The 24863-nt window shown below is 39.6% G+C and overlaps 2 protein-coding genes and 1 pseudogene across 2 annotated transcripts; 2 read left to right on the top strand and 1 right to left on the bottom strand.

Moving 5' to 3' along the window:
- Nucleotides 1-1658: 1658 nt before the first annotated feature.
- On the top strand, nt 1659-2612 carry LOC138425420 (olfactory receptor 12D2-like). The gene has a single exon (XM_069563295.1). The coding sequence runs from the start codon at nt 1659-1661 to the stop codon at nt 2610-2612; it is 954 nt and encodes a 317-aa protein (XP_069419396.1).
- An 8301-nt stretch (nt 2613-10913) lies between these two features.
- Nucleotides 10914-11828, top strand: LOC138425515 (olfactory receptor 1f45-like; annotated as a pseudogene).
- A 3488-nt stretch (nt 11829-15316) lies between these two features.
- LOC138425859 (olfactory receptor 11A1-like) lies at nt 15317-16264 on the bottom strand. Its single transcript, XM_069564266.1, has one exon. It carries the CDS (start codon nt 16262-16264, stop codon nt 15317-15319), a length of 948 nt encoding a protein of 315 aa, XP_069420367.1.
- Between the last annotated feature and the right edge of the window lie 8599 nt (nt 16265-24863).

Below are 24863 nucleotides of genomic sequence, written 5' to 3'. Positions count from 1 at the left end.
AAATATTCAAGATGCAATGAAATAAATATTTGGTACAGAAAATCTCATTGTTATTTTCTTTAGATGTTAGAGAAAGATTTTGTCCCCAAGTAAATGTTTTTAATGTAATTTTGTTTTGCAAGTGAAGGACCAAAAACGATGTTTGATATATGTGTATCTTGATCAGGAGTGATAAAATTTAACAGTATACAAAATAGACATGGCTATCAAGGAAGGCAACTCTGAATTCCTGAAGCCATATTTACAAAAAAGATGTGCAGCGTCGAGCACAGCCGGTGAGAAAGACCTGAAACCTGGGGGTTGAGGGGGGCGTGTAATGAAATATAGATATACATAATTTGGCAAGCGAGAAGTCAGGGGACCTTCTTGCTCGCCATGGCAGGAAGACAAAATGGCTCCTTTCAGCCCTCACTTTTATTGGCAGAAGTCACATGAGCTCATTCAGTTCAGTTCAGTTCGGTTCGGTTGCTCAGTCGTGTCCGACTCTTTGCGACCCCATGAAACGCAGCACGCCAGGCTTTCCTGTCCATCACCAACTCCCTGAGTTCACTCAGACTCATGTCCATCGAGTCAGTGATGCCATCCAGCCATCTCATCCTCTGTCGTCCCCTTCTCCTCCTGCCCCCAATCCCTCCCAGCATCAGAGTCTTTGCCAATGAGTCAACTCTTCGCATGAGGTGGCCAAAGTACTGGAGTTTCAGCTTCAGCATCATTTCCTCCAAAGAAATCCCAGGGCTGATCTCCTTCAGAATGGACTGATTGGATCTCCTTGCAGTCCATGCAATCATTAGGAAATAGCTATACTGGGGAGTTTGATCAGCGCACCATCCAGAAGGAGTAAAATTAAGGCTCTGTTGTTAATCAGGAATATCTTGCTTTGTTTCCATGAGGACGGACACAGGGGCAGCCAGTGAAGCTGACAGACAGCAAGTTCAGCTCCATGTATGCCCTTTGGCCACGCTTACTAGGACAATCTCGGGGGGGGGGGGGGGGGGGGCCGGGGGGGCGCGGTTTGCCGCACACTCCTGTCATGGGGCAGGTTCTGATCCCTGCCTTGCCAGGCTGTAACAAAGATGTAATCAAGGTTAGATAATTTCTCAAAATTTTTCTAGCTACAAGAGTGATAATCCCATGGGATCTCTGGAAATGTTCCCTAGACATTTTCTGGGAATGTTCCCTGGGAATCTGGAAATGATTCACTTTTTTATTCTAGTCAAATCAAATCTTTCTCCTTTCATAGATTTCCCAGACTTTGAATGATTCCTTTTTATAGCAAGTGCTCCAATGTCTGCATCTCTATTCAGATTTCCTTATAGCTCTTATTATTCTCTCATTATCTATTTTTCTTAAGTAAAAACTTCAGATGGTTTCTTCCTAGGTCAAGAGATAGCACTGTGGTGGAGTGCTTAAAAATTTCCCTGCTTTTGGAGTTGATTTAGGATGATAAAGGGCAACTTGTATCAGAGAAGATGATAATCTGGCTAAATCCTAGATGAAAGACAAATATTAATGATAAATCTAATTCTTAAAATATTTCAGTAACAGTCCATAACCAACACGTGACCTTATTTAAATAGCAATGTTCCTCAAAATATTATTGTCTAGATGGAAAAATCCTCAGCTGTGGGACTCTGTTCCCATCAGAGATTGCATTCCATATGTTCTTTTGTCTTTTCTTTCAAGTGATGCTGAATCAAACCCCAGTCACTGAATTTCTCCTCCTGGGAGTGACAGACATCCAAGTACTGCAGCCTGTTCTCTTTGTGGTTTTCCTTGCAACTTACATTGTCAGTGTGGCTGGGAATGCAGCCGTCCTGATGGTTGTCGTCTCTGATCCAAGACTCCATTCTCCTATGTATTTTTTCCTGGGAAACCTGTCATGTCTAGATATCTGCTACTCCACGGTGACTCTGCCAAAGATGCTGGAGAACTTCCTCTCTACACACAAAGCAATTTCTTTCTCGGGATGCATAAGCCAGCTTCATTTCTTCCACTTCATGGGCAGCACTGAGTCCATGTTGCTGGCCGTGATGGGCTTTGACCGCTTTGTGGCTATCTGCAAACCACTTCATTACCCTCTTATCATGAGTCATCAGGTCTGTTTCCAGATGGCTACCACTGTCTGGATTATTGGGTTTTTCCATGCCCTGTTGCACTCAGTAATGACCTCTCGCTTAAACTTCTGTGGTTCCAACCATATCCAACACTTCTTCTGTGATGTTAAGCCATTGCTGGAGTTGGCCTGTGGGAGCACTGACCTCAATGAGTGGCTGCTCAATACTGTCACGGGGACGTTTGCCATTGGCCCATTTTTTCTAACACTTCTATCCTATGCCTACGTTATTATCTATCTTTTGTTCAAGACCCACTCTTGCAGCATGCTCCATAAAGCACTGTCTACTTGTGTCTCCCATTTCATGGTAGTTGTTCTTTTCTACGCTCCCGTAGTTTTCACTTATATTCGTCCTGCCACAGGTAGCTCTGTGGAGCAGGAACGGATCATTGCCATTATGTACAGCGTGGTCACCCCTGTACTAAATCCACTGATCTATACTTTGAGGAACAAGGAAGTGAAGGGGGCCTTGAGGAGAGGGATCAGGAGAAGACTCTGACCTGAAGTCAAGAGAATTCTTCTGAGGCATAAAGGGGCAAAGAGAAAATTGACATGTGCAGTCATACTGCTTTTCTAATCGTTTACCATTTGTAAAAACAGAAGGAAGTGTATAAAGGAAATGTAAGTGGGTAAGTCCAGTATATTTTGTTAAATAATGCATTTCTAGTAATATAATGGAAACTTAAACAAACAGACGTGGAATCTTAATGCTGAATCTGTTGCGGGATATCAATTGATGAAACTGATTTGTTATGTATTCTTTTGTGTTCTTGAATAAAATTAGATACAGAAATTTGTCTTAGTTACCCATGTACTCTGTAATTGAATAGTATTTAGGTCTGTTTACGTGTGTGTTCCCTGTAAGTTTATATATCAAAATATGAACTATAAAATCTTATGCTGTAATATTTTAAGGTATTGAATTAATGGCCCTGATTACTCAACTGGAAAAATAAATGGTAACTCACTTATGAGCTAAAGGATATTTTTAAGGGATAAATAATATATGTCATGATTTGTTTTTCTCCAATCTGGAAGCAAGTAAGTAATTAAAGCAAAAAATATTTTGAGTATTAATTAACAGAGATAAAATAACCAATGGTTTATCTAAAGAATTTTGTGAACTCTGACTCCAAATACGTTTTATAAGTCAATTGGACCACCTGTCAAAGATAGTTGTAAAATATTGTTATAAGTGGAGGCAGCTTAAAAAAAATCTCAGGAATAACTTTCTTGCCCATTGGTATATTTCATCCTCAATTTTGGGTCTCTTGAAAATTCAGTTTCAAGACTTTTCCTTTTAATATATTTTCTTTTTTATTTCTATATTTACTTTCACAGATAACAGTGTGATATAATATCATGTAATATCAGTGAAATATGAAGAACTCATCCAAAATTCCTCTTGTTTTCCTTACCTGTCATCAAGCTTATACTAAGTGAAAACTATTACACAGTAACTGCTCAAGTATTTTTGGAGGTAATAGACAAGAATTACTATGTTCCTCACTTTCTAAGTTCTTAGAAGTGTCACTGGACCTGAAACCATGGGGAGTGCCAGCACGTACAACTATTAGAGATATAGGATTCCCTGGTGTCCCTGCAGTGGTTAGGAGTATGCACTTCCACTGCCAAGGGCTGGGGTTCAATCCCTGCTTAGGGAACTAAGATTCCACAAGCTGGGCAGCACAACCACAGATAAATAATAGTAATAATAAATAAGTAAAAGAGAGATATATACAGGTAAGAATATAGGAGGATATTTTGAGGTTATGGACTGATCATTCACACTATTTACATTCACTTTTGTAGATCCAAAGAATTTGGTCCTAATCTTACTCACATGGTTTGGTCCAGTTTTGTTCTAGTGACAAAACAGTGACAATTCCAGTTTTGTTTATAAAAGAAAGTGTATGGGAGAAGGCATCTTAACCCTGAACTACCTCAGACCAGAATTTCTATGGATCAGAATTTTTTACATAATCTAACCTTCATGGAGACTAAACTATAGAGGAGCACATGGTTACCTACCACTGCATGACACACTGTTACCCAAAACACAGACGTTTAGACACATTTAATTAAGCTGCATTATTCTGTGGTTCAGAAATTGGGAAGAGTACAGTAGGGAGGCACTAACTCCATTTAATATATTTCAGGTCTCAACTGAGATGACTTTATCAATAGATGTATGAAAATAATTTTATAAACTTCAATATGTTTTATGACAAAAGTTCAGAGTACTGAAAATAAAAGGACACATATGACATATTGTAGCTGTATATCAGTCTCTTCAAGTTACTCTTACATAAGGAGACAGACCAGTGAATAGTAAAAGTTTTGCGTTTTAAATAATTTTTCTAAGTTACTTCCAAATCAATGTTAGGCTTCTGTTTAATTGTTAATTTCCATCCTCAACCCTATCTATAGGAAACTTTCTCAACAGAAAATTCCTCAAGGTTTTTCACTAATGAGTAACTTTGGGAACTGAGTCTCTAAGGCCAGAAAGATTTCTTTTGAGGCCAAACACTTTTTGGTCCCAAGAGAAATGAAGATTGATAATGCTCAGCTCCTAAATGCATTGTCTTTAGCTGGTACATCAGAATATTCCAAGGCCCTCAAATTCTTTGTTCTTTCCCATCCACCTACCAATAACATTGGATAGAATGAATATTTCTAAGGTCATCACTTACGGAGTAAAGATTAGAGAAACTAGAGGCAGGGGTTGAAGATGTCATGTGGCAAATGGAGTAATGGGACTTTCAAAGTGGACCATAGAGAGGTCAAGTTCTGTACTTGGTGGGCTACATAACGTAGAAAGTCTCTTTTGATTTGTGTATCTGTTTCTAGGGCAGTATATAAATCAAACCAGCTGAAAGAGCATATCTTAAATGGTAAAACTGCTATGGTAGAAATGTTTAGTTGGAAATTAAATATATATGTCTAGAGTTAGAAATATAAGTTGAAATTAAAGGTATAATTTGAGAGCTATGTGTTTATAGATATATAAGCACAGAAGACAGAAAGGAGGAGAGGTACAAAAGTGAGTAAGAAGAAGGAGGAGCAGCAAGCAGCCAGTGAGGCTGAAAACAAGTCTGCACTGGAAAGTGAGAGCTGGGTGGGTATTCTGAAAGCCAGGTTTTTTTGTTTTGGGTTTTTTTTTTTTTTAACGTTTGAGGTAAGAAAAAAAAAGCATCAAGTCTGTTAAGTGTTACTGAGAGGTCAAGTAATTTAAAGACTGAGAATTGAACTTTGACATTGACAAGAGTGAATTCAGTGGAATGGTGAGACCAAACGTTTGATTGAACTCAGTTCAAGAGAAGATTAAAGGCAAACGGTTTGAAAAGTAATTGGCAATAAGCAGTGGAGACCTGGCGTGCTGCGATTCATGGGGTCGCAAAGAGGTGGACACGACTGAGCGACTGAACTGAACTGAGTGGAGACACTGAGTTTTTTGACGACTTTGCTCTAAAATCAGAGAACAGGGCCATCATCTGGAGAAGGCTACAGGAACTCACCAGGTTTCGGGTATGCTCTATCTGAGGCTAAACTTTTAAAGATGGTTAGAAAACCCTCATTACTTTGAGGTGTTAAAACAGTATTTAGGTAATTTCAATATTGAGCCACACTTATCTTGAGACCTAAGGTAAACCATATATTCTCTAGAGTTCTAAGTATATGTACATATATATAATAGTATAATTCTATCATTTATACTATAATTGAGAGATGGATATAAAATATAAACCTAGAGGTGGGTATAGTAACAGTGAGGCTATTCAGTAATAGTCAAGAAGGCATAACCTGAGAGATTTGGAATGTGAGAATTACAGCCCTGTCTGAGCTGAAGAAGTAATATTCTAAAGCGGTAAGTGGAGAAGGAAATGGCAACCCACTCCTGTATTCTTGCCTGGAAAATCCCATGGACAGAGGAACCTTGTGGGCTAGAGTCCATGGGGTCCCAAAGAGTGGGACACAACTGAGTGAATGAACTGAAAGAGATAAAGGAGTACATGAAGACTTAATCTTGTAAAAAGTGGGAAATCTTTCAGTTCTCAATGAAAAAGGATAGAGAAAATGAAAGCAAAAAAGAGCAATACAGATGATAAAAGAATATATTTTGCTATATTTGAATTCTACACAGCACATTAATGATATCCACATCATCTGATGTTGGAGAATGATGGAAAAGCAAATTCTCATGTCCCACCTCAGAACTCTTCAATCAGAACCTCTGGGTGGATCCTAGGAATCTGGGACTTCCCTGACTCAGTAAATGATCCTTAAGCATGCTAAGGTTTCAGAATCTCTGTTCTCACGTATTTAAAAATGCTTGGCTTGAAGAAGAAAAGTGTTAAGTCTCTTTATCCTGAGTCAGTTAACACTGGAACATTTAAAGTTTGTTAGAAAAAAGGGAGAAATGATACTATCAGTGGAAAAGAAAATGTAACTGTGCCTATCACAAGATTCCTTATAAGGCTTTGATTATGGATGCCACAGACTGCAAAAATGTTGAAGAGCATCTGCCTTACACAACTTATTATTAGCAGACACAAATAAAACTTTTATTCAGGTGTAATTGATTATTTCCAAGAAGCAGAATATAGTTCATCTCTTCACAGTAGTTGACACAAAGGGCATTTTCTCCTCTACTCACACATGAGAAATACATAGATGTCTTCATGTTTTGAGAGCAACTACTGAACAATAATCCTTGGAAACAACCATATACTCATGACCTAGGTGGTGCTTAAAATAGTTTAAAGAACCATCATCCCTACTGGGCTTCCCAGGGGACACTAGTAGTAAAGAACCTGCCTGCAAATGCAGAAGATATAATGTATCTTCAATCCCTAGGTCAGGAAGACGTCCTGGAGGAGGGCATGACAACCCACTCTGGTATTCTTGCCTGGAGAATCCCATGGACAGAGGAGCCTGGCAGGCTGCAATCCATAGGATGCAAAGAGTCAGACATGACTGAGCGACTTAGCATGCATGCATTCATGCATGGTCCCTACTCCCAGGAATTTATACTATAATTGAGAAAAGGAGAATGAATGCTGCTGAGTAATGGAAAATCCTATCTTACTGATAGGAGGATGCAGATGCAGAAGTTCTTGATATAGAGGCACCAGTGGATATGTGATGCAACACGAAAAAAGATATTAGAAAAATGTAAACCAGGGAGAACCAGGCCCAAAGAAGAAAGCCCTAAAATTTATGGCAGATGCTGATAGCTTGGAACTTAGCAACTAGAGGTAGAGACAGTGAAGCCTGTTAGCTGCTGATGAAACTAACTGGGAATGAGTTGACTAGAGAAAGTTCAAAAAGAATGACAATTTAAAAAGCAGGATACAGCATGCTTGGGGCTGGTGCATGGGGATGACCCACAGAGGTGTTACGGGGAGGGAGGTGGGAGGGGGGTTCATGTTTGGGAACACATGTAAGAATTAAAGATTTTAAAATTAAAAAAATAAAAAATAAAATAAAAAAATAAAAAGTGAGAAAGAGTCTGAAGTGAAGGACATTTCATAGGAAATAAAACTCACCGTACTTGGTCTCAACTTGAAGGAATTAGATGAATCAATCTTTCCAACCCATGTTACCAGGACAGTTTTTGTAGGAAAGAAATTTTATTCTTGAAATGGAGAAATACTTTTGGGGGAAGACAACCCATCATCCTCTCCTACCTTCACTTACCATTTATTTCATTATCTGACATATATCATACTTTGATTTCCAAGCACTGGAGAGGAAAACCTGATCCAATCTCAACCATAATGATCATAGCATTTTGTTAGGGAGACCAACATTAACTAAATAACTTCAGTATTTGAATAAATGTGATTACATCCTCCATATTACAATTGCAGTAAACTACCAAGGTGCCATGAGAACACAGAAAAGGAAGCATTGTCTTAGACAAAGAGGCAATGGAGGACTTTCCTAAGAAAGTTAGAGGTTAGAAGGATGAGCAAGAACTGACTTGAAGCAGAGAATGAACGTGCTATATGTAAGGTGGCACAGTGCAGCCAGTGTTGCTGGGGAACAGACGATGAGTGGACAGTGAGACACCTCGAGGTCAAAACCAAATGAGCTTTCTAGACGTGACAAGGTATTTTTCATAACAGCAATGGTTCTCTGGAGATTCATTTTTTAAAATTTAATTGAAGTACAGTTGATTTACAGTATTGTTTTAATTTCTGCTGTACAAAATAGTGACTCAGTTATACATCTTTTATTTTTCATGTTCTTTTCCATTATGGTTTATCAGAGAATATTGAATATGTTCAGTGTGCCATATAAGTAGGATCTTGCTGTTTATCCATCCTATACATAATACTTTGCTTTGCTAATCCTAAATGCCCGATACTTACCTCCTCCACCTGTTTCCTCCTCTTCCCCCTCCCCCTTGGCAACCACAAGTCTGCTCTTTTTACTTCCCTGACCAGGGATTGATCCCCAGCCATGGCAGGCAGTGAGAGCAATGAGTCCTAACTACTGGGCTGCCAGGGAACTCCCACAAGCCTGTTCTCTAGTTCTGTGAGTCTGTTTCTGTTTCATAGATACGTTCATTTGTGCCATTTTTTAGATTCCACATATAACTGATATCATATGGTATTCATCTTTCCCTTTCTGATTTACTTCACTTAGTATGATCATCTCTAGGTCAATCTATGTTGCTGCAAATAGCATTATTTCTTTTTTTAATGACTGAGTAATATTCCATTGCAATAACCTCAGATATGCAGATGACACCACCCTTATGGCAGAAAGGGAAGAGGAACTAGAAAGCCTCTTAAGGAAAGTGAAAGAGGAGAGTGAAAAAGTTGGCTTAAAGCTAAACATTGAGAAAATGAAGATCATGGCATCTGGTCCCATCACTTCATGGGAAATAGATGGGGAAACAGTGGCAGACTTTATTTTGGGGGGCTCCAAAATCACTGCAGATGGTGACTGCAGCCATGAAATTAAAAGATGCTTACTCCTTGGAAGAAAAGTTATGACCAACCTAGATAGCGTATTCAAAAGCAGAGACATTACTTTGCCGACAAAGGTCCATCTAGTCAAGGCTACGGTTTTTCCAGTGGTCATGTATGGATGTGAGAGTTGGACTGTGAAGAAAGCTGAGCACCAAAGAATTGATGCTTTTGAACTGTGGTGTTGGAGAAGACTCTTGAGAGTCCCTTGGACTGCAAGGAGATCCAACCAGTCCATTCTAAAGGAGACCAGTCCTGGGTGTTCAGTGGAAGGGCTGATGCTAAAGCTGAAACTCCAATACTTTGGCCACCTCATGCGAAGAGTTGACTCATTGGAAAAGACCCTGATGCTGGGAGGGATTGGAGACAGGAGGAGAAGGGGATGACAGAGGATGAGATGGCTGGATGGCATCACTGACTCGATGGACATGAGTTTGAGTAAATTCCGGGAGTTGGTGATGGACAGGGAGTCCTGGCGTGCTACGATTCATGGGGTCACAAAAAGTCAGACACAACTGAGCGACTGAACTGGACTGAGCGACTGAACTGAACTGAACTGAATATTCCATTGTGTTCCGTGTTTACATCTTCTTTCCCCATTCATCTGTCAATAAGTATTTAGGTTTTTCCATGTCTTTGTTATTGTAAATAGTGTTGCTATGAACATAAGGGTACATGTGACTTTTTTAATCATAGTTTTGTCTGGGTATATGCCCAGAAGTGCTGAGAAGGCAATGGCACCCCACTCCAGTACTCTTGCCTGGAAAATCCCATGGATGGAGGAGCCTAGTAGGCTGCAGTCCAAGGGGTCGCTAAGAGTAGGACATGACTGAGCGACTTCACTTTCACTTTTCACTTTCATGCATTGGAGAAGGAAATGGCACCCGACTCCAGTGTTCTTGCCTGGAGAATCCCAGGGACGGGGGAGCCTGGTGGGCTGCCGTCTATGGGGTTGCACAGAGTCAGACACAACTGAAGTGACTTAGCAGCATGCCCAGAAGTGAAACTGCTGGGTCATATGGCAACTCTACTTTTAGTTTTTGGAGGAACCTCCATACTTTTTTCCACAGTGGATGCAAAAATTTACATTCCCACCAACAGTGTAAGAGGGTTGCTTTTGCTCCATGTTCTATCCAGCACTTATCATTTTGTATACTTTTTAATGGTGGGCATTCTTACTCATGTAAGGTGGTACCTCATTGTAGTTTTGATTTGCATTTCTCTAATAATTAGCAATGCTGAGCATCTTTACATGCACCTACTGGCCATTTGTATGTAGAGACCCATTTTTTAAACAATGAAGTGACATGATGAGATCTTCTGTTTTGAAAAGACCATAGTATGGAGAATGTATGGGATGGGGGCATGATCCTTGTGAAAACAGTTAGGAGGATACTGACTGTGTAGGTGGGTAGGTATTTATTGAGCCCCTTCTATGTGCCAGGCATTAAGCTAAGTACTGAAACACAGCCTGTGCCTTGAAAGACTCACTGTCTTGTGAAGAAAACAGATTAACAAGCAAGTAGTTAAATCACCAATTATACAAAGTATCATTAAGAAAACTCTTTACACTTTAAGACCTCCAGGAAATCTCTGTTGTTTCTCTCATTCTCTTCCCTTGATGTTTCCTTAATTTGACCATCTTTTGTGAGGTACACCTGTTGTCTTCCCCACTGGTATTTTGTTTATCCATTCTTCCGATTGGTGGTATAAGTAAAACCCATTGCCAAGGGAAAGGATCCAAGGTTTTATCCATCTGTAGCTAACTAAGTGAATCCTCTTTATGCTGATTCTTTTCCTGTAGCCCATCAAGACCTGAAATGAACTGCAGCAAAAACCCTGACTTTGTCCTCTCAGGACTGTCCCCTGACCCAGACAAGCCACAGCTCCTCTTTGGTCTCTTCCTGACCCTCTACTTGCTGAGTCTCTTAGGAAACTCGCTACTGCTGCTGGCTATTGGTGCTGACATCCACCTCCACACTCCCATGTACTTCTTCCTCAGCCAGCTCTCCCTGGTCGACCTCTGCTCCACTACCACCACAGCCTCCAAAATGCTGGAGACTTTGTGGACCAGCAACGGATCGATCTCCTTCTCTGAGTGTCTAGCCCAATTATAGTTCTTCGCAGTTTTTGCTAACATGGACAACCTGCTTTTGACTGCCATGGCTATCGACCTCTATGCTGCCATCTGCCATCCCCTGCACGATGCACTCCTAATGACTCCTTGCAGATGTGCACTGCTGGTGGGTGGGGCATGGGGAGTGGCCCACTCCAACTCTTTGATCCAAACCTTGATGTTAACTCGACTATCATTCCATACTAATCTAGAGATTCCTCACTTTTTTTGTGATTTCAAACCACTCTTAAGGTTTTCCTGCTCTGATACCCACCTCAATGAGGACCTGATGATGGTTCTGACAGGACTCTTAGGAATCGGCCCTCTCCTCTGCATTATAAACTCCTATGACCATATTTTCCTTGCTGTATCTCGGGTCCCATCAGCACAGGGGAAAAAGAAAGCCCTGGCCACATGCAGCTCCCACCTTTCCACAGTCATCCTCTTCTACAGCTCAGTCTTTTCCCTGTCAGCTTCTCATGCCTCTGGGGAGCTGGGTGCTGCTGTCATGTATGCCCTGGTAACCCCCACTCTCAATCCTTTCATTTATAGTCTAAGAAATAAGGAAGTGAAGAGTTCCCTGAAAAGGATTCTGAGTATGAAAAGTTCTTGGGATTAAGGATAATCTCCATAAAAAAGCATTTGGAAAAAATCTCTCCCCACTTCACCACCACATTTACAAAGTGCGTCAGTTAACATCAAGATTCACACAGAGTGTTACATAGACAACTGGAAATAAAACTGATATAGAAACCAGGACAACTTCCATATTTAGGGAATATTTCACCCAGGGAATTCCCAAGGTTGTGAATCAACACATGAGCAATCCCACTCACCAAGAAATCAGAAATCAAGAGTTTGAAACATGGGGCACCTCAAGCAACTGAAAGTTGTAGGATAAGGCACAAGAGAAGAGGGATCTTTGTAGAAGATATCCAAAAATAGTTTGGGGGAAACAGATGCTGTGGCTGACTTCAAGGTATGAATGGAAAGACCATTTTAGACTTATCAGAAAGAAGCTGCTATAGGATTGAAATAAAACACACAAAAAGTGGAGCAGGGCTTGGAGAAGAGCAGTACCAGGAAAGTGGGCTGCTCTGCACACCTTATCAATACCCTTGTTATCAAACTATCACTCTTAAAGTCCAAGTCTTAAGAGTAAAAACCACATCCTTGAGTACACTAGACCTGACTGAACACAGGCTAAATCCAAAACCCTGACCATGCTACCAGGAAGAGAGAATTTGGAGGCTGAGTCATATCACAAAAGAGAGTGACACCTTGGGCTTTCCACAAATCCATACTCCCAGAGCATAAAACCAAGCCTACTTGATTCAAGATGATCTTCAAGGTCAAGACGACCTTCCATGAACTGACATGTCTGCTAGAACAAAAACCAATCTTCTTCTAAAGCAAGTAAGAGAATCCAGAGTTTCCTCAACAACCTATATTCAATCAAAAAATTATCAGTCATACAAATAATTGGTAAAATCTGATCAATATTCAAGAGAAAAGGAAGTGAATAAAAACTAAATTTGATGTGGCCCAGATATAGAAATCCATAGACAAATGTTTTACAACAGCTACAGATACATTCAAAACATTAAAAGAAAATATATGCTCAAATAATTAAATCACTTTGGCATTAATCAGCAACTTTTATCAACTTTTATCCCCTAAAGATATTAGGTGAAAATCTGATTGAAAACTGAATAATACACAGACCAGACAGATGCCACCTGAACCCTCTGGTCAATAATATAAATAGCATCACTAAAAATGGGACAACCAATCATTGTGCACCTCATGATATGGTGCAGTAGAAATCACAGGAGCTCTATGATATTCTGCTAAAAAGCTAACCCAGATCCAATCAAGCTTCTATCTTAATATTAGCTTTGTAGTTTAAGTGCCTGATAATTACACTTTTTATTGTAATGTAAGTGTTTGACATTAAGCTTCTGATTGCCAGGCATTTATTTCAAACACATTTATCTCAAATAAATGTATAGTCAACTACACATCTAGATAAATAGCTGGGCCACCCCACCCATGAAGTTCTTCTTTTAGAAAACCCTGGATGACCTCCATTAACTGACCACTTGAGTTACTCTGCTTTTCCCGCTCATGCTTTAATTCCTGCTCTCATGTTTTATATTCACCTATAAAGAGTGAACCTATGAAACCCTAGGCAACCCCCACCCTTGACCCTAATAGAAGCAGAGCCTCCGTCTCTCTTTCTCTCTCCCTAAATTCTCTTTGTGTGGCCCCAGATGTGCCATGTAACTTCCAAGACCTATGAATAACAAACCTTATTTTTTTCAGGGCTTTCCTGGTGGCTCAGATAGCAAAGAATCTGCCTACAATGCAGAAGACCTGGGTTTGATCTCTGGATTGGGAAGATCCCCTGCAGAGGGGAACAGCTACCTACTCCAGTATTCTGCCCTGGAGAATTCCATGGACAGAGGAACCTGGCAGTCTACAGTGAGCCTGGCAGTCTACAGAACTTTGAAAAAATAAGGTTTGTTTTTTCAAAGTTCTATCATGATTGTTGCTGAGGAGCATCCTGCAATCATAATAAGAACCACAAGGGTCAGCCCAGCCACAGCATTGACCTTGATCAGAGAAATGTCTGTGGGGTCAGCCCAAGCGAGTGCCCGAGGCATTCTTAACTGATGGCATCGCAACACCATCAACAGGCTGAGACCGACACAAAACAATTTTATGTAAAATACAAGATATAGTGGTAGACACCAAACAAAACCATAAGTCAGCAGAAAGTTTAATGTAGAATATAAACTGTTCTACAGATAAAGAGATCTCTCCAATAATTCAAAGGTTTTAAAAAAAAAGAGAGAGAGAGAGAAGAAGGACTGCTGTGAAATAAGGGACTAAGAAATACAAGATACATTGTGTGAACTTTGTTTACATCTTAATTATAAGAATTTACTTAAAGATAATTAGAGAAATTTGAACCCGGCCTGTATATTAGATGCCATTGAAGTAGTATTTTTAAATATTGTGGCATCAGGTTTGGCACTTTTTTTTCTTTAAATGTCTTTATCAGTCAGCGAGCATACCAAATACAGTAGACCCTTGAACAACACCAAGGTTAAGGGCAATGAACCACTGAGAAGGTGAAGATCCACCCATAACTTTGAGTTGATCCTCCATACACATGGTTCCTCTGTACATATGAAGTTCCCTATCCACAGATTCAACCAGCCACAAATCCTGTACTGCTGCAGTTTTTACTATTGCAAATGTCTGCCTTTCAGTGGACCTATGCAGTTCAAACCCATGTTGTTCAAGGATCAAATGTACTTGCACACAGGATACAATTTATACAAACACACACAACACAATACTTATACAACTGAAATTTGCTCTAGAATTTTCCAGAAAAAGAAAAAAGAAGAAGCTTTAAGCAGTAGAAATAGGATTGGCAAATGTTGATATTGATGCTAGATGATGGCTATATGGGGTTCATTTTAATGTTTTATCTACTTTTGCGTACATTTGAAATTTTCTATAACAAAATAGCTAAACAATTAAAATGCATTCAGCTTTAAATTTATTTTAATATGTTTTTCCTTAAACCCAGAAATTCAACTCCTAAGAATTTATTGTAGGAAAATCTAAAAACTATATTTGTATGGTGAACTAAGAGCTTTCACAATAGATTACTAAATCATGTTTAGCTATGCTAAAAATCTCACAAGAATAAATAAGTACATATTGGTCAAAATAAAAAGAGGTTCAAGACATAGTCATCAATGAAAAACCACATTACAAACTTCCATGATTCAACTTGTTTTATATATATAATACAGGTAGCCAAGATCTCTAGATTTGTTTTGTGTTGCTATTTTTGTATAGCTATTTACTATAGGAAATATTGACAGCCTATTTAATAAAGAAATAATAAAATATTAAAGTAAAATGTTTTAAGTAAGCACTTTAAAGTTATTGTTCTACAATACCCATTTTTAGTATAACTATTAAACTTATCACAGAGGGAAATGTCAAAACGGAACAGTTATTCCTACCCAACCAATCCTGGAAGACATCCCAAAGTCCAAATTACATCTTTACCACCATCCTCCTTCAATCAATGGTTTCAGTTTGCTTAACATACAGAAGCCTCCATAGTGCCTGTTGAACTTCCTTATTCCTCAGGGTATAAATCACAGGATTGAAAAGAGGAGTGACCACAGTGTAGAGCAAGGCAAAGACCTTAGAGAGGAGCTGGGAGTGGACAGCCGAGGGTGCAATGTACAAAACCATGAGAGAGCCGTAGAATGTGGACACTACAGCTAGGTGGGAGGAGCACGTGGAGAAAGCCTTCCTTCTACTGGCTCCAGCAGGAACTCTCAGCACAGCCACCACGATCCGGCCATAAGATGTCAGAATCAGTCCAAAGGGAACAGTGAGGCAGACCACAGACAGAATGAATGTTGTCATCTGGGCTACACTGGGATCTGAGCAGGCCAGGCTCATCAAAGGCATGAAGTCACAGTAAAAGTGGTCAATGTGGTTGGGGCCACAGAATCTCAGTTGGGCCATGAGGGCTACAACCAATCCATCTACCAGAAAGCCAGAGAGCCAGGCTATGACCACCAGCCCCAAACACCACCTGGGTCCCATCAGGAGAGGGTAGCGGAGGGGGTAGCAGATGGCCAGGTAGCAATCATATGCCATGACAGCCAGTAGGAAGCACTCAGCAGTGGCTAAAGAACCAAAGATAAAGAACTGGAGCAAGCAACCAGCCACAGAGATGGCTGCCTCCTGCAAGAAGCCCTCCAACATTTTGGGCACCACTGAGGAAGTGTAGAGGATCTCCAGGAAGGACAGATTAGCCAGGAAGAAATACATGGGTGTGTGCAGTCTCTGAGAGCTAACCACCGCCACAATGATTAGCATGTTCCCTAGGATGATGGATGCGTAGATGACAGTGAACACAATAAAGAGAAGGAGATGCAGCTCAGCTCTGACATAGAAACCAAGAAGGACAAATTCAGTAATAGTTTGGTTTCCTATGGAGACCATTTCCATGAAGATCATCCAAGTTTCTGCAGTGATTAAGTGACAGATTCTAGTGCATCTTTGCATCTTCTACACCAAGCCTGAGATAAGTAGAGCTAAAATGAAAAAGATAAAGGTCAGTCTCAAAAACAAGAATCTTTAACACATGTTGTCCTCTTCTCTCCCCTTTTTAGTTGCTTACTGCTTTTCCAACTCCTGTCCTCCACTGCATTCCTTAACTGTGCACATATTCAAGACTCAAGAAAGTTGATCCAAACTCACATTCCAGTCTTTGGAAACCTTAACCTATTAGTTCAATCTAATATTTTTATGATATAATACATTCTACCTTCTCAATCTCTATAACCAGTCACAGAGCCTTCCTCGTGAGCAACAGTATAATGCCATTCAAATGTCTGCTTTGTGTCCTATCACAGCTTACAATCAGCGTGATTTTTTTTTAATCTCTTTTGTCTTTCCTGAGCACAATCAGCTCCATTGTGAGTGGTTTGAAAATTCTGTCTGATACTCAAGTTTGCTGTATTGTAGTCATCTTTTTCTTAACGCTGTCTCTTATTCCTCTAGCACCTTATCAATTGTTGCTTGGGAAATTCTTATATAGTCCCTCTTCGCTATCCCACCATTAGTGTCATGACCTCTTTAGCACAATTTTGGCCTCGCAGTCTCTAGATTCCCCTCTCCCTTACCAAAATAATCTTCTTTACATTCTAATTTCATACAAGATTTTATACTACAAACATGACAAATAATAAGACTGAGGAATGTACAGATGCCACGTGAGTAGAGAGAAACTCAACCCAGACTAGGATCTGAGGGAGTGTAATAATCAAAGTCAGAGAGGTTCCCTGAGGAAGTAATTGTAGGTAAAAAGTCTTGAAGAACAAGAGTCAGCCAGGCAAAGGATAGGAGAGTGAGTTCAGCATTCTAGGCAGGAGAGACACAATGGAAAGCAAAGACATGTAACTGAGTGAAGAGCTGAAAATGCACCTGAGTACCTGCAAGGAAGATCTCATATGCTATCCAAAGGGATGTGTGTGTGTTTATTAAAAATGAGAATGTATCAGATGATTGGAAGCAGAGGGGAAAAATATAGGAAAAATGCAGCTATTCCTGTGTGTGTGTGTGTTATCACAGAATCAGCTAGCAGAGTCTGTGAAAATATGGTTGTCATACACAAGACGGTTCTTGGGAATGTTTTAAAAATTTACTCAGGTACTTCCATAGAGGTCCAGTGGTTAAGACTGTGCACTTCCACCACAGGGGCACGGGTTTGATCCCTGGTCAGGGAACTAAGATCCTGCCTGCTATGCAGCCAAAAACTCTCAGAGGGAGAGGGTGGGATGATTTGGGAGAATGGCATTGAGACATGTATACTATCATGTAAGAATCGAATCACCAGTCTATGTCCGATGCAGGATACAGCATGCTTGGGGCTGGTGCATGGGGATGACCCAGAGGGATGTTGTGGGGAGGGAGGTGGGAGGGGGGTTCATGTCTGGGATCATGTCAATGTATGGCAAAACCAATACAGTATTGTAAAGTAAAATAAATAAAAAAAATAAAAATTCACTCACATGAAAACTATTTTCAAGTCATAGCACAATCCTGGCTTTTCAGATCACCACATTTCACTCTATTTTTCAAGGGGTTGGGGAAGTGGGGAGAAAGAAGGAAAACAGAAGATAAAAGGAAGTGAAGATTATAGAGAAATGGGAAAGTTTTAGTGGAAGACGTTGCAACACTGGAATTCCAGAGGGCAACTGGGATTTCTTCAAATCCCTTTGAAAAACAGACTTTTGACTCTCTGAGTTAAAGAAAATGTGTTTATGATCAGAGGAGAAAATTCCATAAATACCAATTCTTTACTTATATTTTAAAGAATCTGTGAATTAAGCTGTGAACAATTATACAAAAATAAGAAACTCACCTGCAAGCACTTCCAAAGGAAAAAAATTGTGAAAAGCAGACTATGTGCTAAGATCTTCCAAAGAGTTCAGATTATTGAAGTTTCCCAACTTCAACTCCTCCCTTCTTGAGCTCAACCTGAAATAATGTAGGACATTGAATAGAAATGTCACACCTGTCACCTTCCACTCCCCAGAGCCATTCTCTCTTCCATCCATGTCCTTTTCTAGGTCCCCAATTCCTTTGGCTTTTCCTTGTTGTAGGTCCTTCCCTTTATCACAAAAGAGGGCTGATGATTGCCAAGAGGAGAGGGGCCCCTGAGAACCAATTACAGATTGACTGGAGAGCAACCTTAAATGAAAAGGAAATATCAGCCCCCTGAGGTACTTGTCTTTCTCCAGAGGAGGTTCCTGAACTGTTGGCTTGACCAAAAGTAGAGCAGAAACCAAGGGTTATATGGAAACCCACCTTTCCATCTCCATGGGGGCTAATGCTCTCTGCTAAGCTCTCAATCCTTCTACCCTACACCCAGCTTTCATATCTTTCACCATCCCAGAAAAGTATTTCAGTTGAGACAGCCCTTGAGGAGTAGTTTATGTGGCTTATCAAGGCCTTGCCAATGCTGGGCCTGATTCAAGGGGAAGGAAGCTGGCATATTATTACAAAGTAACGTCTACATGATTATATGGCCTTTCAGTGTCCTCCGTGCCCAAATGCCTGCCTGACAGCTCATCTCCTACTATTCCCTTCTGCAAATTCTCCACAGATACCAGGCTGATCTATTGACTTTTCATCCCCAGCATTGTGTTCAGTCACTTCACTGTCATCCATCTGAGTCAAACCCTTGCTTCATTCCCATTGCTTTTCTAACAGACCAACAAGGAAAGCCCCCTTCTTTGAACTCCTGTAAGGTCCACTGTCTACAGCCAACAGTAAATGCCACCTACATTTTTTTTTAATTCTATAGCTTAAATCATAACTATAATACACCCTAACTGTAACAATTCAAATAAAATAGTAATCTCAAAAAAAAAAAAAGAAGATTCTCTCTTTCTTCCCCTCAAACACTCCACACAACTGAGGAAATCATTGTGAAATGTTGGTATCTGTATTTAAATACCTTTCCATTTACTTATAAAAACATATGCAGACATAATGTGGGTGCTCAGTTGCTCAGTCATGTCTGACCCTCTGTGACCCCATGGACTATCTGTAGCCCACTTGTTTCCTCTACCCTTGAAATTTTCCAGGCAAGAATGCTAGATCAGGTTGACATTTCCTACCTCAGAGGATCTTCCCAACCCAAAGCTCAAATCCATGTCTGTTGTGTCTCCTAAACTGACAGGTGGATTCTTTACCAAAGTGCCACTTGGTTAGCCGTAGTATCCAATGATTATTTCCGATGGTGCCAAAGAATTCCATGATATTTGTCAAACAGAAAAATTAAAGTACAAAACAGTATGCTTAGTATGTTTCCATTTGTGTAAAATGCATAAAATAAACCACTCATACCTGTTTATATGGGCATAGTCAAGAAACTGAGACAGGCCTAGTAGCTGGGACCTTTTGCTCTAGTGCTGCAAAGCTTGCACCTTGACACACCTCTCTTCCAGCTACAAAACACAAAGAAACTATATGAAACTAAAGATAACTGTGGGCCTGGGCGAGTTCTGGACCAAAAGATACAAAAGACTAAAGACCCAACTGCCATTTCTGAAGAGCTAGGAGCAAAAACTGGGTGTTGGTAGCAAAAGCAGGGTACTGAGGATGCCCCCCTGCCCTTAACAATACAAAATGGTACGCAAACCATCTAAGCCACCCCTCTGGCCCCATCCCTCTTCCCACCCTCAGCCTCACCTCATGTAAGGAAAGAGCTCACCCTTCCTCTGTAGCAAGCAATTGAATCTGTTACTTGTTTTCACTCCTTCATGCAGGGAGTGAAGGAGCCCCAGTAAAGTCTTGCCTGAATTTCTTGTCTGGCTTCTAGTCAATTTCTATTGACTGGGGAAAGTCAAGAACCCTGGTGGGTATCAAAACTACTCTATCTGTACCTGGATTCTAGGTAAGGGTATCAGTGGTTTCGGGTGATAGGAAGATATTATATTCATTGCGTACATTTTTTTAAAAATTGCTGTGTAAAAACTTTACTAAGTTTAAATTTTTACATTTACCAGTTATCCTATAAACAGCTCTTTAAATTTATTTTTTATTTATCAAATTCCAAAAGTAATAGATTCATATTGTAACAAATGAAAACATGATGGGTCCTCCATGTCACTAGGCTATTTCACAAACCAGAGCCCAGTTCTCTTATCTGGTTATTGTTAATAGTTCCCCGATCCCTTCCCTTGCCTCTTAAGAAATTTGCACCCAAGGAGTCTTTAACAACAGGATTTCATGGACCTAACTGGAAATATTGTTTTATCCCATATGTTTCAACACTTCTTGAGGATCAGAGATTCAATCTGGTATTCTATCCAGCCAGATTTTAGCAAGACAAATCATAGTCTTTTGTGGTTTCTATTAGAAATTTAGCCTTCTTCTTCACAAGACTCAAGCTAGAAATAAGTAATACTCAGGGCAAGTGGTGTATCCTATTCATCTTTGTTCCAGAGGTACATTGTAGTTGTTACATAAATGGGTAGCAAAACAATGAATAGAAATGCCTTCATGGATGCCTAAATGAAAAACATGGGTATTTGACTCATAATCCTTGGCCTTCTGAAAATGTCTTAAAGTTTCAGCTGGGAAGAAAACACCAAAGATTGCAAGAGAAGATTAGAATAGTCAATATTCATAATTTCTGTATTCAGTATTTGTCAAAATGCTTGCTCTCTAAAATTTATCTGTAATCCCAAAATCAATATTTTCAGTACTTTTCTACTTATGCACATGGCGAAAAATTGAGTCAGCTGATAGACCTGTTGCCAGCTTAGGTTGAACAAGATAAAGTTTTGCCCTCTTGTTTCAGTTCTATGCTATAAATAAGTGGCCTATTCATGGTATATTTAGTGCCATGTTTTTCACAGTTTGGGGTGTTTTTTGGTGATCTCACTGGTCCCCAAGTGTAGTACTAAAGTGCTGTCTAATTTCCCAAGGGCAAAAAGACTGTGATGGGCCTTACAGAGAAAAATGCATGTATCAGATAAGCTCTTTTCAGCCATGAGTTACAGTGCCATTGGCTGTGAGTTCAGGGTTAATGAATGACATATATGTAGTGTCTTTAAGCAGAAGCACACTTAAAACAAGACTATACGTTGATCAGTTGACAAAAAGGTGACCAAGAGCTTGTAAGAATATAACCCTGAATTTCCCCTAGAGCAAAAATAAGCATTTGATACTCACAAACGTGTTCAAGGAAATTTTATATAAAAAGCATAACTATTGCAAATAGCAAGAAATTGTTGCATCTCACTTTTTTAAATTAAGTCTTTATTGAACTTGTGACAAAATGGCTTCTGTTTTCTGTTTTGGTTTTTTGGCCAGGAGGCATGTGGGATCTTAGCTCCTGGACCAGGAATCAAACCCACACCCCCTTCACTGGAAGGCAAAGTCTTAACCACTGGACTACCAAAGAAGTCCCTGTAATCTCATTTAAAAATGAGAAATCTAAACACCTATCCTACTCAAACTATTCCAGAAAATTGCAGAGGAAGGTAAACTCCCAAACTCATTCTATGAGGCCACATCACCCTAATACCAAAACCAGACAAAGATGCCACAAAAAAAGAAAACTACAGGCCAATATCAGTTATGAAAATAGATGCAAAAATTCACAACAAAATTCTAGCAAACAGAATCCAACAACATCATACATGATGACCAAGTGGGCTTTATCCGGGGATGCAAGGATTCTTCAGTATTTGCAAATCAATCAATGTGATACACCACATTAACAAACTGAAAAATAAAAACCACATATTATCTCAATAGATGCAGAGAAAGCCTTTGATAAAAGTCAACACCCATTTACGATAAAAACTCTCCAGAAAGCAGGCATAGAAGGAACATATCTCAACACAATAAAAGCCATACTTGATAAACCCACAGCAAACATTATCCTCAATGGTAAAAAATTGAAAGCATTTCCCCTAAAGTCAAGAGCAAGACAAGGATGCTCACTCTCACCACTACTATTCAACATAGTTTTGGAAGTTTTAGCCACAGCAATCATAGAAGAAAAAGAAACAAAAGAAAATCAGATTGGGAAAAAAAGAATAAAACTCCCACTGTTTGCAGATGACATGATCCTTTACATAGAAAACCCTAAAGACACCACCAGAAAATTACTAGCACTAATTAATTTTCAGGATATAAAATTAATACACAGAAATCCCTTGCATTCCTATACACTAACAATGAGAAAACAGAAAGAGAAATTAAGGAAACAATACCATTCACCATTGCAATGATAAGAATAAAATACTTAAGAGTAAATCTACCTAAAGAAACAAAAGACCTATATATAGAAAACTATAAAACACTAATGAAAGAAATCAAAGACAACGCAAATAGTTGGAGAAATATACCATGTTCATGGATTGGAAGAATCATATAGCAAAAATGAGTATACTACCCAAAACAGTCTATAGATTCAATGCAATTCCTATCAAGCTACCAATGGCATTTTTCACAGAACTAAAACAAATAATTTCACAATCTGTACGGAATTACAAAAAACCTCAAATAACCAAAGCAATCTTGAGAAAGAAGAATGGGACTGGAGGAATCAACCTGCCTGACTTCAGACGATACTACAAAGCTACAGTCATCAAGACAATATGGTACTAGCACAAGACAGAAATATAGATCAATGGAACAAAATAGAAAGCCCAGAGATAAATCCACGCATCTATGGACACCTTATCTTTGACAAAGGAGGCAAAAATATACAATGGAGAAAAGACAATCTCTTTAACAAGTGGTGCTGGGAAAACTGGTCAACCACTTGTAAAAGAATGAAACTAGAACACTTTCTAACACCATACACAAAAAATAAACTCAAAATGGATTAAAGATCTAAATGTAAGACCAAAAATTATAAAACTCCTAGGGGAAAATATAGGCAAAACACTCTGACATAAATCATAGCAAGATCCTCTATGATCCACCCCCCAGTGTAATGGAAATAAACAAATGGGATCTAATTAAACTTAAGAGCTTTTGCACAACAAAGGAAACTATAAGCAAGGTAAAAAGACAGCCTTCAGAATGGGAGAAAACAATAGCAAATGAAGCAACTGACAAAGAGTTAATCTCAAAAATATACAAGCAGCTCATGCAACTCAATACCAGAAAAATAAACAACCCAATCAAAAAATGGGCCAAAGAACTAAACAGACATTTCTCCAAAGACATACAGATGCCTAACAAACACATGAAAAAATGCTCAACATCACTCATTATCAGAGAAATGCAAATCAAAACCACAATGAGGTACCATCTCACGCCAGTCAGAATGGCTGCTGTCAAAAAGTCTACAGACAATAAATGCTGGAGAGGGTGTTGAGAAAAGGGAACTTTCTTACACTGTTGGTGGGAATGCATATTAGTACAACCACTGTGGAGAACAGTGTGGAGATTCCTTAAAAAACTGGAAATAGAACTGCCATACAACCCAGCAATCCCACAGCTAGGCATACACACTGAGGAAACCAGAATTGAAACAGACACATGTATCCCAATGTTCATTGCAGCACTGTTTACAATAGCTAGGACCTGGAAGCAACCTAGATGTCCATCAGCAGATGAATGGATAAGAAAGCTGTGGTACATATACACAATGGAATATTACTCAATTATTAAAAAGAATGCATTTGAGTCAGTTATAATGAGGTGGATGAAGCTGGAGCCTATTGTACAGAATGGAGCAAGTCAGAAAGAAAAGCACCAATACAGTATATTAACACATATGTATGGAATTTAGAAAGATGGTAATGATAACCCCATATGCAAGATAGCAAAGGAGACACAATAAGAAAACAAGAAACACATGGAAAGCAAGGAGGAGGACGACGCATCAAATAAGCTTTGGGGGACTTTCCAGTATTAAAAAGTTGTTGTTGTTGTCATTTAGGCACTAAGTCGTCCTCATGGACTGTATCTGCCAGGCTCCTCTTTCCATGGGATTTCCCAGGCAAGAATACTGAAGTGGGTTGCCATTTCCTTCTCCAGGGTATCAAACCCCACTCTCCTTGACAGGCAGATTCTTTAACACTAAGCCCCCTGGGAAACCCATGTCCAACAGGAAGAGAGAATTTGGAGTCTGAGTCATGTCACACAAGAGAGTGACACCTTAGTCCTTCCACAAACGCATACTACCAAAGCATGAAACCAAGCCCCCTTGATTCAAGATAATCATCTATTTCAAGATGATCCTCCCTGACTTGAAGCATCTCCTAGAACAAAAACCAATCTTCTTCCAGATGCAATTAAGCTTCTATCTTAATATTAGTTTGTAGTGTTAAGTGCCTGATAATTACCTTTTTTATTGTAATGCAAGTGCCTAACATTAAGCTTTTGATTGACAGGCATTTATTTCAAACACATTTACCTCAAATAAACATATAGTCAATTACACATTTAAATAAAGAGCTGGGCCACCCCACCCATGAATTCCCCTTTTAGAAAACCTTGGATGACCTCCATGAACTGAGCACTTGAGTGACCCTGCTTTTCCCTCCCATGCTTTAATTTCTCCTCT

The sequence above is a fragment of the Ovis canadensis genome, chromosome 20 (assembly GCF_042477335.2).
Source record: "Ovis canadensis isolate MfBH-ARS-UI-01 breed Bighorn chromosome 20, ARS-UI_OviCan_v2, whole genome shotgun sequence".
Taxonomy (NCBI): Eukaryota; Metazoa; Chordata; class Mammalia; order Artiodactyla; family Bovidae; genus Ovis; species Ovis canadensis.
The sequence above is the reverse complement of the archived record's forward strand: the minus strand, read 5'-3'. Positions and strand labels throughout refer to the sequence as shown.

Bases quoted from the DNA above. Each gene is read 5' to 3' on its own strand.
- LOC138425859 (XM_069564266.1), bottom strand. From the start codon at position 16,264: ATGGAAATGGTCTCCATAGGAAACCAAACTATTACTGAATTTGTCCTT.
- LOC138425420 (XM_069563295.1), top strand. From the start codon at position 1,659: ATGTTCTTTTGTCTTTTCTTTCAAGTGATGCTGAATCAAACCCCAGTC.